Below are 12,748 nucleotides of genomic sequence, written 5' to 3' on the forward strand. Positions count from 1 at the left end.
TGCGCTGGCGCTACACTGCACAGATGTCCTGCTTCAAAAAGAGGAAGCAGACAGGATGTATAGAAAGTCCAGACGGGTGCAGCAGAGGATCAGTGGATATACAAGTGATGACCGAAGCACAATGGCCAAGTGGCCAGTGGGTGAACTTTTGCAATGTTTATTGTGCTTTATTTACATAATGCTTAACTTAACAGGGGATCACATGTAATATAACCTTTGTATTGTGAGACTATATAAAAATAATAAATAAATGGGGGAGTATAGTTAAAATTCATATTCCTAAACTCGATAAAAAGGTTTATTTTGTAATTAACAGTGTGTGTGTGTGTGTGTGTGTGTGTGTGTGTGTGTGTGTGTGTGTGTGTGTGTTTAACTCTTACCTGTCCACTGCTCTGCAAGTACAGCACCAGTGGCTCAGCCTTGGTGACAGCCACCCACATCTTGGTCCAGCTCTTCCCTTTCTCCTGCACTTGGAGGTGGCCACACAGTAAACAGTTCTCCCCTGTTAGAGACGTCTGTCTCTAAAAAAATACAATAATACAGAAGCATATATAAGGGGTCTAACTACTCATCAATGATTTATGGACTGCATAACTGACTGAAAAGTGAATATATACACACATATATATATATATAAATAACTGAATAGCACAATTTATTCTTGATTTTCTCACATCTCTTTGTAACTCAATGTACTGTAAAAATTATGTTTATTATCATCATTAATATTATTGATTTGGATTATTTTGTAATTGAAATCCATCTGTATCATGCGTTGGAGATTTAAATTTGATGAGCAAACGATGCGCAGGTCTTCTGCAGTTCACCATTACGTAACAGCAATGTAGGACACAGTGAGATTTGTAAATGGACAGGTGTTCAAGCTCCTGCTGCCCCTTTTCTAACCCCTGTATAGTCTACAGCTCCCCCATGTGGTGACCAATCTCACTGCAGATGGGATTTTTCCACCTCGTTGGAGATCCTGTCATTCATACACTGGACTGAATGAACCCAAATCAGAGTCATATGACAATTTCAACTACATTTAGACGGTATCCTCCTGTCAGCCTTTCAATGTAACCAGAGTAGAGTGTCCATCCATCCACAGAATCTCAGACAGACACCTGAAGCAGCTAGACTGTTGAGTCAGCGGAGATGAATGGCCCTGCTTAAGCCCAGATCTCTTTATGACATTAGTCAGCAGAGAGGGATTAGTTGATCTTTCAATGTGAATGTGTTTATATTCACACATGTACATATACTGCACGTGTACAATCTGTATGCGTACAATGACTTCAGGCCACACAGTGACTTTAGTATTCAAGAGGGACAGTGTACTGGACTTAGTGAGTACACGACTGTGCTTTCTGTTTGTTGCCATCAGTGCTGCCTGGATGCTGAACCCTGGTTGACATTGAGCAATGGTACGACATGGAGAGATGGATTTCATCAGACTGGCACGAATCGAGGCAGAAAAATAAACTGTTATGCACATGCTGTTCAGTCTTTCACTATGTGTGTGTGTGTGTGTGTTTGTGTGTTCTTGTTTTTGTTTGTCTCCAAGTATGTGTGTCTCACCTCAGGCGCAGCTTTCCTTTTCTGTTCACCAACACCGAGATTCTCCAGGCTGAGGCTGGCATCGAAACACTCTGGGCACACTCGGCTCGTTTTGTTGTCCAAGGTCTTTGAACACTTTGCACAGATGGCCTGCAGAAGGACAGAGAGAACGTGTTGAGAAGCTGCTCTGTTGTTCACAGTTCATTTTCTGAAAGAAATGTTCCACTTGTTTTCTGACTTCTCTCTCCATCCCTTCATTTATACACAGTGCCCAAATTTCTCTTGCTCCATCTGTGCTCACCGCTCCACAGGACTTGCAGTGATGTTTGCGCTTGGTGAAATTGAAGCTCTCGCTGCAGCCTTTACATGTTTGCTTCTCTTTCTCCTTTTTCCTGGAACTTTTCTGGAAAAGAAAATCACAGGAGTCACGTGTCAAGGTCGTCAGCCTGTTCATTTTCAGAACGGCTGAACCAAAAGGAATGTCTGACAGTTTCGTCTTGCTTCATCCTTTGTTTTTCTGGCTGCTTATCTTCCATTTCTCCTTTCTATTAATGAAAGACAAAGGACGACAGACACCCACACAGACATCACTTTCTTAAACAACTAAAATGGAGGTCAGATGGCGTCAACAGTAGTACAGGCTGTCATATTATTGTTCTAAATCCACTGTAGGACGAAGAGTGAAATGCATCTCAACATGAGAGCTCTTTTTTTGGAGGAAGCTGGTCAATGAAAACAAAACAGCTTTTCTTTTTCTTTTTTTTTTTGGATAAGAGAAGCAGATAAATCCATTGCCATTATCTACCCACTATTACAATCATCCCCACTATCATCCAGCCTGAGATCAATGTAGCTTAGCATTACCAGAGCATGATCACCAAACTCACTACTGTTTTTATCGACTTTTTACAAAACTAGAATCACCGCCTCACGCTTGTACGCCTCCGCCAAACAGCAAAGTTGCAGGAAATATGGTCACAATCACTGAGTTACAGCACTGAAAGTCATTTTATTTTAACACCCATGTTTCACACACATCTGTGTTTTCACTTCTCAGGACTGTGTGGGTGTGTGCAGACTGCACCTGACTGGCATCTTCTTCAGCCTCTTGTTAGTTTTCTCACACCTGTTAAGGCGGGAAATCCTACGTCTTGTCATGCTCATTTGCACATGGGGCAGGTAGAGGTGTCAAGATGCAACAGAACAACAGAATATTCACCAGTACGTTCAGTTCACAGGCCTACAGTGCTTATAGAACATGCTGTATATATCTACACACTTTAAACATCAAAGTCTCACAACATCATGTATTGATTTTGGACCACTGTTCCAGGAAGCTTTACATCGATGAGACTCTCCTCTTCCCCTCTAAGATGCTCTGTATTACAAGCAGTGTGGACCTGTAACATCATCAGTCTAAATGATTGTTGTTGTAGCAGGAAAAGCATAGGTAAAATACAATGGCTCAGTTCCATCAAGTGTCCCAGTAAGCCATGACAAAGAGGCCGCATGCATAATACCTGGGCACTGGAACTAGCTCACCTGAACTGAATGCAGTGTTCTTTAATATTATCAGTTAAAAACTGTGCTTCATCTGCTACGACAAGCCAAAATATCTCCTGTGAGAAAGGTCCATCAGCTGGTATTTATTAGCCATGACACCTTTACCTGCTACTGATGAACCTGCAATGATGCCTCTAACTCTACAAACACCCAGAAGCTGTAGTTTTCCCTCTGCGACACTGTAATTTACATTAAATGCAGTCTTCTGGTAATGAGGTCAGCTCAGAATATATTTTTGGTTATCAAAAGTTCAGCAGAAAATGAATATGCAAATGAGCTGGTGATTATACACTAGAGTCCCTCTAAATAAGTCTAATGATCCAATTACATCACATTTAAAATTAAAAGATAGATTCACAGATTTTCCCTTCATTAAAAAAAAAAAAACATGAAATAACGAGCCTTAAGGGGAAAAACTGGACTGCCAACCAGACAAAACAGGCCACTGCCCCAGGGCTTCAGACCCTCAGGGGGCCTGAAGGCTTCAAGTTCAATGTATGGCAATTTAGTTTGTAGTAATTTGATTAATTTTTCCAATTAGTTTGGTAATACTACGCGCACAATAAAGGTGGCCTTAAGGTGACACCGGCATTATTACATTATTTTGAGGCCTCTTCTTATAGGGTTAAAATCTAGTTTTAAGAAGTTTGTTATTTCAGAGCATATTGCATTTACATGATGCATATTCCTGAATAAATTTGTGCTTATATTTATAATTTATAATAACTAACTTATATATACACAATGCAGACGGTGGGAAAAACACAGAAGTCAGTACAAGTCCTCACCTCATTATTGCCCTGGGGCCCCCTGTAGGGTAATTAACCTCTGATATGAGATACTTAGAGACAGCGCTCACATGCTCACAGGTACCACTAGCATGCCAGGTGACAGTAAGTGTTATTTCTATATAAAAGTATCTTACCCTTTCATGCAGTCTTTCACTATCCGAGTCCATGGATGTCCAGGGACCCTGAGGAGCAGAACCAGCACAAATTATATTATATTCACTGCATGTCGAGCAATAGCAGCTTCCTCGTGCAGTCAGGTATATCTACCACTAGGTGTCATTGTGGACCTGCTGAGTCTCATCCCCCTGGCTTGTGCCAAGTTAGGTTTGGCCAGGGTCCAGCGCTAGCCAGCCCAAAGTGGGTCAAAGCAGATCTATAAGAGTTTTGTATACACTTTGACTTGGGCTTTCCCTATTAGGTCATGAGAGAGTTCTGGGAGAAGAGACTCGCAGACGCTACGTGTGCGACTGTCAGGACGGAAAGAAAGAGCTTCTTTATGTGTGTGTTTTGTCTGTATGATACTGCCACATCCATAGATGGAGAGTTGTTCAAGTAGACAAAGACCAGACTATGACAAACCCGTTTGGGGTAACACTAGCCTCCCATGAGTCATTGCACAGGACGACCTACTGATGGACTGATCGATGAACTGATCGATGAACTGATTGGCTGAGGGAGTGGGTGACTGACCGGTGACTCAGGGAGATGGTCATCCTCTCGAGAGAAGGAGCTGTTGAAAGCTTTATTGAATGTTTCGCTGTTTTGTTTGTGCCTCTCGATAGTGGCCAGGATCACCTAAGAGTCGGGAGAGATTTAGAGGGGAAAGGAGGAGGATGCGGAGATCACGCAGTGGAAAGAGAGGGGGAAAACAAAGAGAAGAGATGGATTATTGATCAGACACATCTGCATTTGAATTGATTTATTCTTTCCGTGCCTGTCACAAGACCAAAGACACAGTAAACATCCTAAATTGCAGATTTAAAGCGTGACGTGAAAGTGTCTGATCTTAATGTCGTAAGAAGAGTGACTCAAGTGAAAAAGAAAAGATAAAAGGAGGTGGAAAGCCGCCTCTCCTTTCCACGCCTGAATGGAAAACAAAGCTAGCGTCTGTGGCAGGCTGTCTGGCCCGAGCACGCACCAAATAAAGGACAAGAGCAATGACATCGCAGCTCCCAAAGCATCATGGTCCTACTGCTATGACCTTCATGCCAGAAGCTTGCCCGACTAGCAGTGTACAAAAACCTTTTTTCTCTAAAAAAAAAAAAATCCCCCTTCTATTCATTTTAAGCCCAGCTCTTATGCTTTACATACGGACTCAAAACACACAGAAAAGCTCCCAAACCCCCTCTGCAATATGCCCACCCTCTTTTCCAGCACGCGATAATGTTTTAATCAGCTTTACTCTGCTATAATGGGCTAAATGAGCAATAATGAGGGGCTTTATTAGAGAATATATTCCCAAACACACCGAGTGAGTGTGGGGTGGAAATCTTTGTTAATTCCATTCTCGTAATAAAGCAGAACTACCAAAAGGCATAGCTCTATGTGAACATGAGAGACAGCCTGTGTGTGGGTACACTTTATCTATATGTGAGCATTGTGTGTGTGTGTGTGTGTGTGTGTGTGTGTGTGTGTGTGATCCTTGCCTGGATCCAGTCTTCCTTCTCCTCAGCTGTCCTGTAAAGCAAATAAAAGATCATGAGATTATTTTTGCCTTGACGAAAATGACTGAGTAACACAATGAAATGGCAGTAACTGTTCACATATTCATGTAAAATAGTGCAATAAGACAATAAAGCCACACTGGAATCTGCATGATTCAGATGTCTTTACCTGGCTTGCAGCTCGAGTGAACGCTGCTTGCCGATGATGGCGAACGTGTGAGGGAGGTTCTGCTTCACATTCTCCTGCACCTGAGGTCAAGAAACATACGAAATGAGATTGTCACACAAGTGGAATAAAAAAAGAAAAAAAAAAGGATGTCAAACGGGACGAGAAGCAGGACTTCACCTCCATGCCGGCAATGTCAATCCTCTCTCTGACGCTGAACTTCTGTCCCATCAGTCTGAGCTTAGGCACGCAGTATAGCACCATATTGTTGAACTAAATCAGAGCCAAGAGATTCAGCAGATGATGAACAGTGCTGATAATAAAGTGGTGAGACACAGACATCCTGTAGCAGTCTGGTGTTTCTCTAATTAAACACTTCAGTGCTCTCACCAAGTAGAGGTATCGGTCTTGTGCTGTTCCATTTTTGGCTGACATCTTCTTGATATGTCCCTCTTTGATGAGCTCGTTGGCTGGGTTGACTATGTCCTCCTCTCCCCCGAGCCGCTCATAAACCTCCAGCAGTTTGTTCATCTTCTCCTGAAAACATCGGGGCGACAGGAGGATGAAGAAAAGCAAAAGCAGAAAATACGAGAAGACACTAGAAAGTGAGAAAACAGATGGAGCTGTAAAAGCCAAACGCCACCAGAGGGAGTTCTTTTGCTATCAGCTAGGGCTCTCATTCATTCATGGGTTTTCCAGTAAGGCAGAAAGAAAGTATTATATTTCTTTATTGATTCATAAACCATTTGTCTGCTTAAGTTGTTTCAAGGATGTGAGGATATCATGGCCAGACAGAGGAAAGAGATGAGGAGGATGAGTGTTGAGCAAAGAAGATCGGCCAGGCTTCCGCAAACTGTGAAACTCGAGGCAGGAAACAGCAGCTTCCTGTCTTTGCGAATTCAACGTATTCACTCTCTCAGACAAACACTTGCAATGTTTCTGACTGACAGTACAGCATCAGCAACTCTTTGATTGGGTAATAGCTGGTTTTTATATTGTTCAATGAGACAATGAAAGAGTTTAGAAAGAGATGACAACAACGATAACAACGACAACAACAACAAATAACAAACAGAGTGAAATGTGGTGTTGAGCAAAGTCTTACCATTTTCCTGATTGCTGCATTGGAGTGGTTAGCTGCAGTAGAGATAAGCTCCAGCGCCTCTGTAATACATGTACAAATGGAAGCAGGTTATCATAGTATCATATCATAAAAATGGCCTTCAGATAATCAGAGTCTCAAACTATAGACTCTCATTTACCCACACAAACACACACATACGTTATATGTCTGTTGCTCACTGGAAAATAATAATTATGTTGCACATATTTAACAAGATCAAACACTAAACACGAGCACTCTTAACGTTAAAAGCACTGTGTGCATTAGGAAGGCTTTTAGCCGGCAGAGAGCACCTGAATCAGTCACCTCAATCATGACCTACATAAACAGAAGAGACACCACAGCTGGGGGAAAATGAGGCCAAAGCAGCTGAGATAAACTGCTTTTCAACTGGAGTGGATGAGAAAACCTCTTTCCTGTGGACTCCAGACAACACAGAGGAGGGAAGTTAAAGCTCAGGTAAATGGACAAAGGGATATGCGAGGCCCTCAGATCATGTCAAATTGAATTTGCGGGCATAGAGAGTCATCTATTGACATGAAGTGTGTAGTCTGTAATGTGCAACAAAAGGCACTGGAGCTGCTGAATGTCCTGCCTTCATCTCCATGATAGATTAAATTAAGCAGTTACCCAAATGAGGGCATTACTAAGGCTTGGGTATTTGTCTCCACACAACATAAGAACTGTTTATCTTAAAGAGAGACTTGTTTAATTTTTTATTTGTACTGTACACGTAATCTCATAAGTTCTTGCTGGTGTATTGTGTTTATAAAGGGGATTTTTCCAACAATAACATGTGGTCTCAGGCTTTCAGAGTCCACTGCATTATATACAGTATATATTAATAATAATATGAGTCTCCAAGTTCAGTTGAGATGAATTCTGTGGGCCCTCCTCACCCGTGACGGAAGAGCCAACTCTGTTGACCCCCGCTGACCCACCATGTTGTTACATACTACACTGCCAAGCCTCCACACAACTGTCAGCCTCCACCCGGCCCCTTCCCTGCACATGGTATTCTCTAAATATTCTGACAGAAATTAAGCAAACCCTTTAAAGCATTAAGAGCGGATAACAGTTTCATGAAAGTCAGTTTCTAGAATCTAATCTAATCTGGAACAAATGATGTATTACATTTCTCTGTATTGCTTTTAGCTATGTAATGTAGTACTACACAAAACCAAAAATGTGACGATATCACAGTATCATGAAGGGAAATCTCAACAACTGGCTCCCAAACAATGTCTGAGCTGAAGAAAGTGGAGCAGCAACGAGTCAGACGGTTAGTGTTCTCAAACAAGCTGTGTTCACATACAACGCAGTGAATTTTTGGGCTGGGGCTGGTTTTGCAGTTGGTGGGAGAAAGTGGTCGTTTGCTGTGAGAACAGAGACCAACTCTGTGTATAACAACTCAGACAATCGGATCTCAAAGCCGACCAGTTACCACAACACACTCCACTTTCTACTCTTACTCCACCAGGCCTCGTACAGTCACAGAGTCACACAACACAAATGTTCAATTGTGCATTATCAACTCGAGTGGACGTGTCTTTGCTTCATCCCTGCTTTTTGGAATGTGGATCTGCAGTGGTTCGCCTGCTTTCAGGTCTTTTCCACTGACCTCTTTGTGTTCATGCCACTTCTAATTATCGTACAGGTTTTAGCAACAGAATGGCAGCACTTACATTAGCTATGGAAATTTAGCTCAACGAAGTAGCTCTTTCTCTTAATGAGAGCACTGTCATCTAGATGTCTTCTTTATATGTCTATTTATTTGAATGTAGATAATGATCAAATTGTAAAATTGTATTCCTCCTGTAGTGATGTATTCTTTTATTTACATTTTACATCATCTATAAGGAAAACTTTGGTTTTAAAGATTAAAAGGATGAAACATAAGGACACTGACGCACCAGTGACACCATGATGTATGTGCCACATGACATAATAAAAACAATTACAGGTAATTACATATTCCTCCTGCAAAAGGGAAGTACAGATAAAAGAGTAAGAACCAGAGCACAGTGTGTCTGTTACAGTAAAAAAAGTAGGTCAAGTATCTCACTATCTGCGTCTTTTCGGTCAAGAGCGTCATCAGGCAGCTTCTTCAGGTAGTCTTTGAGCAACAGCTCATACCGAGGAATCCGTTGGACTGGCTCCAGCATGTGGTGCTGCAATGTCAGGTTCCCACACACATCCTGTTTCTGATGTTTCAAACACAAAAACAAAGATTTGAATTGATTAATGGCAAGAAAACTGTTGTTTTATGGGGAAACATGATTAAATTGCAACTAAATCAGGATCTAAATAAAGAAAACACACAATCATAATACACATGTGACCAGATTTTTATCTCCAGCGCATCCGGTTGAGCAGTACCTGTATATTCTGGACGACACTCTTGAACTGCGATGACCGCTGTGTCCAGGTGTTGACCAGGTCCATGGATCGGTCAAAGTTCTTTACATATTCTCCATACATCTTCATGAACGGAGCCAGTTTCTGGAGGATGTCTCCGATGCGAGGATTGGAGTCCCTACAGCGAGCACAAACAAACACAACAACAAAGTTTGTCACTGTTTTTTATTTAGTATCGCGAGAAGAAGCAGAAGCATTTTTTGAATTTCTATGACATTCAGTGATGAGTTTTTCTTGATATCTAAATCAACCTTTCCCTGTAAATGAAGTAACCTTTTTATGTAAGAAATAAAAAATAAAAATCCCAATAAAAAAAAAACCCCAAAGCCTGCTGGGAGATTAGATCTCCTTACAGTTTCCTGCTTCAGAAAGTGAGGTTTGCAATTAAAGCATTTGTTTCTTGCTCATTAAGACTGTCTCATAATGGTAGTGATATAACCTGTGCTGGATTTAAAATGTAAATCTGTGTTTGTGAAAAGTTAGTAGAAAAGATGCGACTACATCAGCTGAACCTTCTTTTCACAAACATAGATTTACATTTCAAATCCAACACAGGTTATATCACTACCATTATGAGACTTTCTTAATGAGCAAGAAACAAATGCGGGCTCGTAAAAGATAAGACTCATCCCATGAACATTACTGGGGGATTTCACAAATGAATCCTTCTTATGAACTTTCTTCCCCAGGTGCACTTTTCTGACTTGTTGTGTAGTTGCAACACTTTTCAAGTCTTTCTATCTGAGCCAATAAATTTTAATGAGTTCCAAAAAATATTGTGACAGGTGATTCCCCTAAACACGGCTCTCTAGAGGAGTCATTATCTACAAAGGATGGTTGATGTTGGCACAGTCACACACACCGGAGGTTAATTTCCTACTTATTGAGAAAAAGACAAAATGACCTCAATCTGCAACTCTGACACACTGACAGCACTGACAGCACTGTAAACCTGACAATAGTACCCCCCGCTGCTGCCCAGCTGTCTGAGAGTTTCAGCCAACACCAACGGCCTAACTGACCACTACCGAGCCAAACCGTCTCTAGAATAACATCACACACTGATGCCTCAGGAAAGCCGCTGAACTGCCGGGTGTTTATCCCCCTCACCATTCTCCAGTAATGCGTGTCTTGAGCTCAGGGAGCAGGAACTTGTCATGGAAGCAGTAGATAGAGGAGATGTTGGAGAAGATCCCTGTAATGACATCCTGAGGGATTCCAGCCTCTGTGAGCTTAGTGCAAAATACCTGCAGAGAAAGAAAAAAAACATTTGTACACAACAATTAGTGTAACTATTTCCAAACACCGTGAATCTGGCTCCTATTCATGGAGCAGATATGTAAACGGAGACGTGATGTTGTTTATTCACACAAACTATTTTATCCAGCTTTGGCCTCTAAAGTGTGACCAGCAGCTAGAGAGGAGTCAACTCAAACCGTACCACTCCTACACACTAGATAAACTATTCAATATAAACTAAATGTTTACTTGGAGTTTAGTTTGAATTGTAAAGCAACTGCTCGACAATTTTCACTGGTATGTTAAAAATAATTTCATGACCGGAAACAAACTGCTAATTATGGCGATTATTTTCACCGCCAGTTGTTTCTTTAGTTCAATTCAGTTTCAGTTTTTTTGTCTATAAAATGTCATCAAATTATAGAAAATTGCCTCAATGACTCAGAGCTAAATGTGATGTTTTCCACTGTCTCACAAAAACTTCCAACAGTTGAAAACCCAAAGATTTTCAACATGCAAATCATAGAAAATCATCACATTTGAGCAAATGTTTAAAGGTTACTTAAGGGTGCACTCCGCTGATTTCACATGTCAAAAGCAGTCTGTTAGTGTACAGCTGAATTCATGGTAAACACTTTTATAATATCCTCTGTGGCTCGGCATGATTTTTGTCGAGCCTGAGAAAATAACCCTGATGATGAAACTGGAGTTGTGGGTCTCAAAAGAGGTTTGTGTTTAACATGCAAGGGGCGGGGTCTAATGAAAGATTGTGGGCATTGCATTAAGAGAAATATAGGATCCAGTGTTTGTGGAGCTTCGACACCAGGAACTAAAACTCCGGATATCTTCACCCACCATCACCTCCATCACCTTATGCTTCCCTCCCAGTCACAACAACGGATGGGCACTTGTTTCCACAGTGTGAAAGTGGAGTGTCAAAAACAGGAAGTTAACTGTGAGGGTTCTCTGCCCTCAGTAGCAACTAAACCAAAACTGTTCTGTGATAGGGCAGCCGCGCATCTCCTCCACCACATGAGCTGAGCAAAGAGGAAGAAGAGTCAACCACTATGGGACTAAAGTCACATCACAAACAGGCAGAAACAAAAAAAAATAAAACAAACAACTATAACCCCTTTACAAAAATAAGGAACGATCAGACGAAGGACGGACAGGACGAGGTCACGACTCTTAGGTGTGATGAAGGGAAGGTGATTAATCATTGGATTAATCAGTTACTCAATAGGCTGAAAATTCACTTCTTCCAACTTCTTAAATGTGAATATTTACTGCTCTTCTTTGTTTTCAGTGACAAAAAAACTGAATGTGTTTGGGTTTTGGACTACAGCTAAGACCGAACAAGGAATTTGAACGTCAACTTGCATCATGGGAAATTGCCACAATCATTATCAGCTATTGCCTGACATTTTATGGAGGAAATGACGAATAGATTGATGAAGAAAATAATCTTGTAAATCAGAGTCTTGAGAAACGTTTATTTTAGAGCTAATCTGCTCCAAAACACCTCAACTCTGCATAAACTGGAGGCTACACCAGGTTAGCTAAACTATCTTGAATATCACCACAATTTGATTTGACATCCTTTTGTCAGGACTGAAATGAAAAAGTATTTCAAAGCATATGATTAAGTTCTGTGTTCTTAATAGTATTATCTTTAATGCATGGTGCAGATTTTTATTCATGTGTGTATTTTAAGTGTTAAAAAAGCTGACCTCCTCTAGATGGCTAAAGCTGGGCGGCATCATCAAGCTTTCTAATTATAAATCCAGCTAAGAGTCAGGAAACACACATCTTTAATCCACAGGATTTACACACATATAGTTGTAGAGCATTGTAAGGCAATGACAGTGCAACACACTCACCAATACAAGCATGTGCCCATTTAAAGACATCCACAGTTAGTGCACATGCCCAGGTTCATACTGCACATCTTTAAATATAAACCACACACACACACACACACACACACACACACACACATACATACATACACACAATTTCTCACATGATCGCGCTTACACTGCTCTGAGTAATCCAGTCAACAGAGGAAGGGTTGTTGTCCAGTGGATCACAGTGCCGGTTTTAATCCAGCTCAGCCCTGATCTCAATCACCACTGACTCACTGGCCAGAGAGCACTGGCTCACTGAGGAGGTTGAAATTTGGGCCAGACGCATCCAAACACGACCCGTCACACAACGCAAAGCCACA

General features: G+C 41.3%; 1 protein-coding gene across 2 annotated transcripts in view; it reads right to left on the reverse strand.

Moving 5' to 3' along the window:
* Positions 1–12,748, reverse strand: part of fgd (faciogenital dysplasia) — a 55,293-nt gene that overhangs the window by 2,281 nt on the left and 40,264 nt on the right. For both annotated transcript variants that reach the window (XM_023429547.2, XM_087180180.1), the window contains exons 6-18: positions 10,393–10,529; positions 9,244–9,400; positions 8,930–9,068; positions 6,847–6,905; positions 6,132–6,278; positions 5,922–6,014; positions 5,745–5,824; positions 5,558–5,588; positions 4,602–4,706; positions 4,046–4,093; positions 1,859–1,960; positions 1,579–1,707; positions 381–521 (exon numbers count right to left, since the gene is read on the reverse strand). In XM_023429547.2, the coding sequence (XP_023285315.1) occupies positions 381–521; positions 1,579–1,707; positions 1,859–1,960; positions 4,046–4,093; positions 4,602–4,706; positions 5,558–5,588; positions 5,745–5,824; positions 5,922–6,014; positions 6,132–6,278; positions 6,847–6,905; positions 8,930–9,068; positions 9,244–9,400; positions 10,393–10,529 (1,368 nt within the window). The remainder of the gene's footprint in view (positions 1–380; positions 522–1,578; positions 1,708–1,858; positions 1,961–4,045; positions 4,094–4,601; positions 4,707–5,557; positions 5,589–5,744; positions 5,825–5,921; positions 6,015–6,131; positions 6,279–6,846; positions 6,906–8,929; positions 9,069–9,243; positions 9,401–10,392; positions 10,530–12,748) is intronic.

The sequence above is a fragment of the Seriola lalandi genome, unplaced genomic scaffold (assembly GCF_002814215.2).
Source record: "Seriola lalandi dorsalis isolate HSWRI2012SDOR001 ecotype SW California unplaced genomic scaffold, Sedor1 jcf7180002054896, whole genome shotgun sequence".
Taxonomy (NCBI): Eukaryota; Metazoa; Chordata; class Actinopteri; order Carangiformes; family Carangidae; genus Seriola; species Seriola lalandi.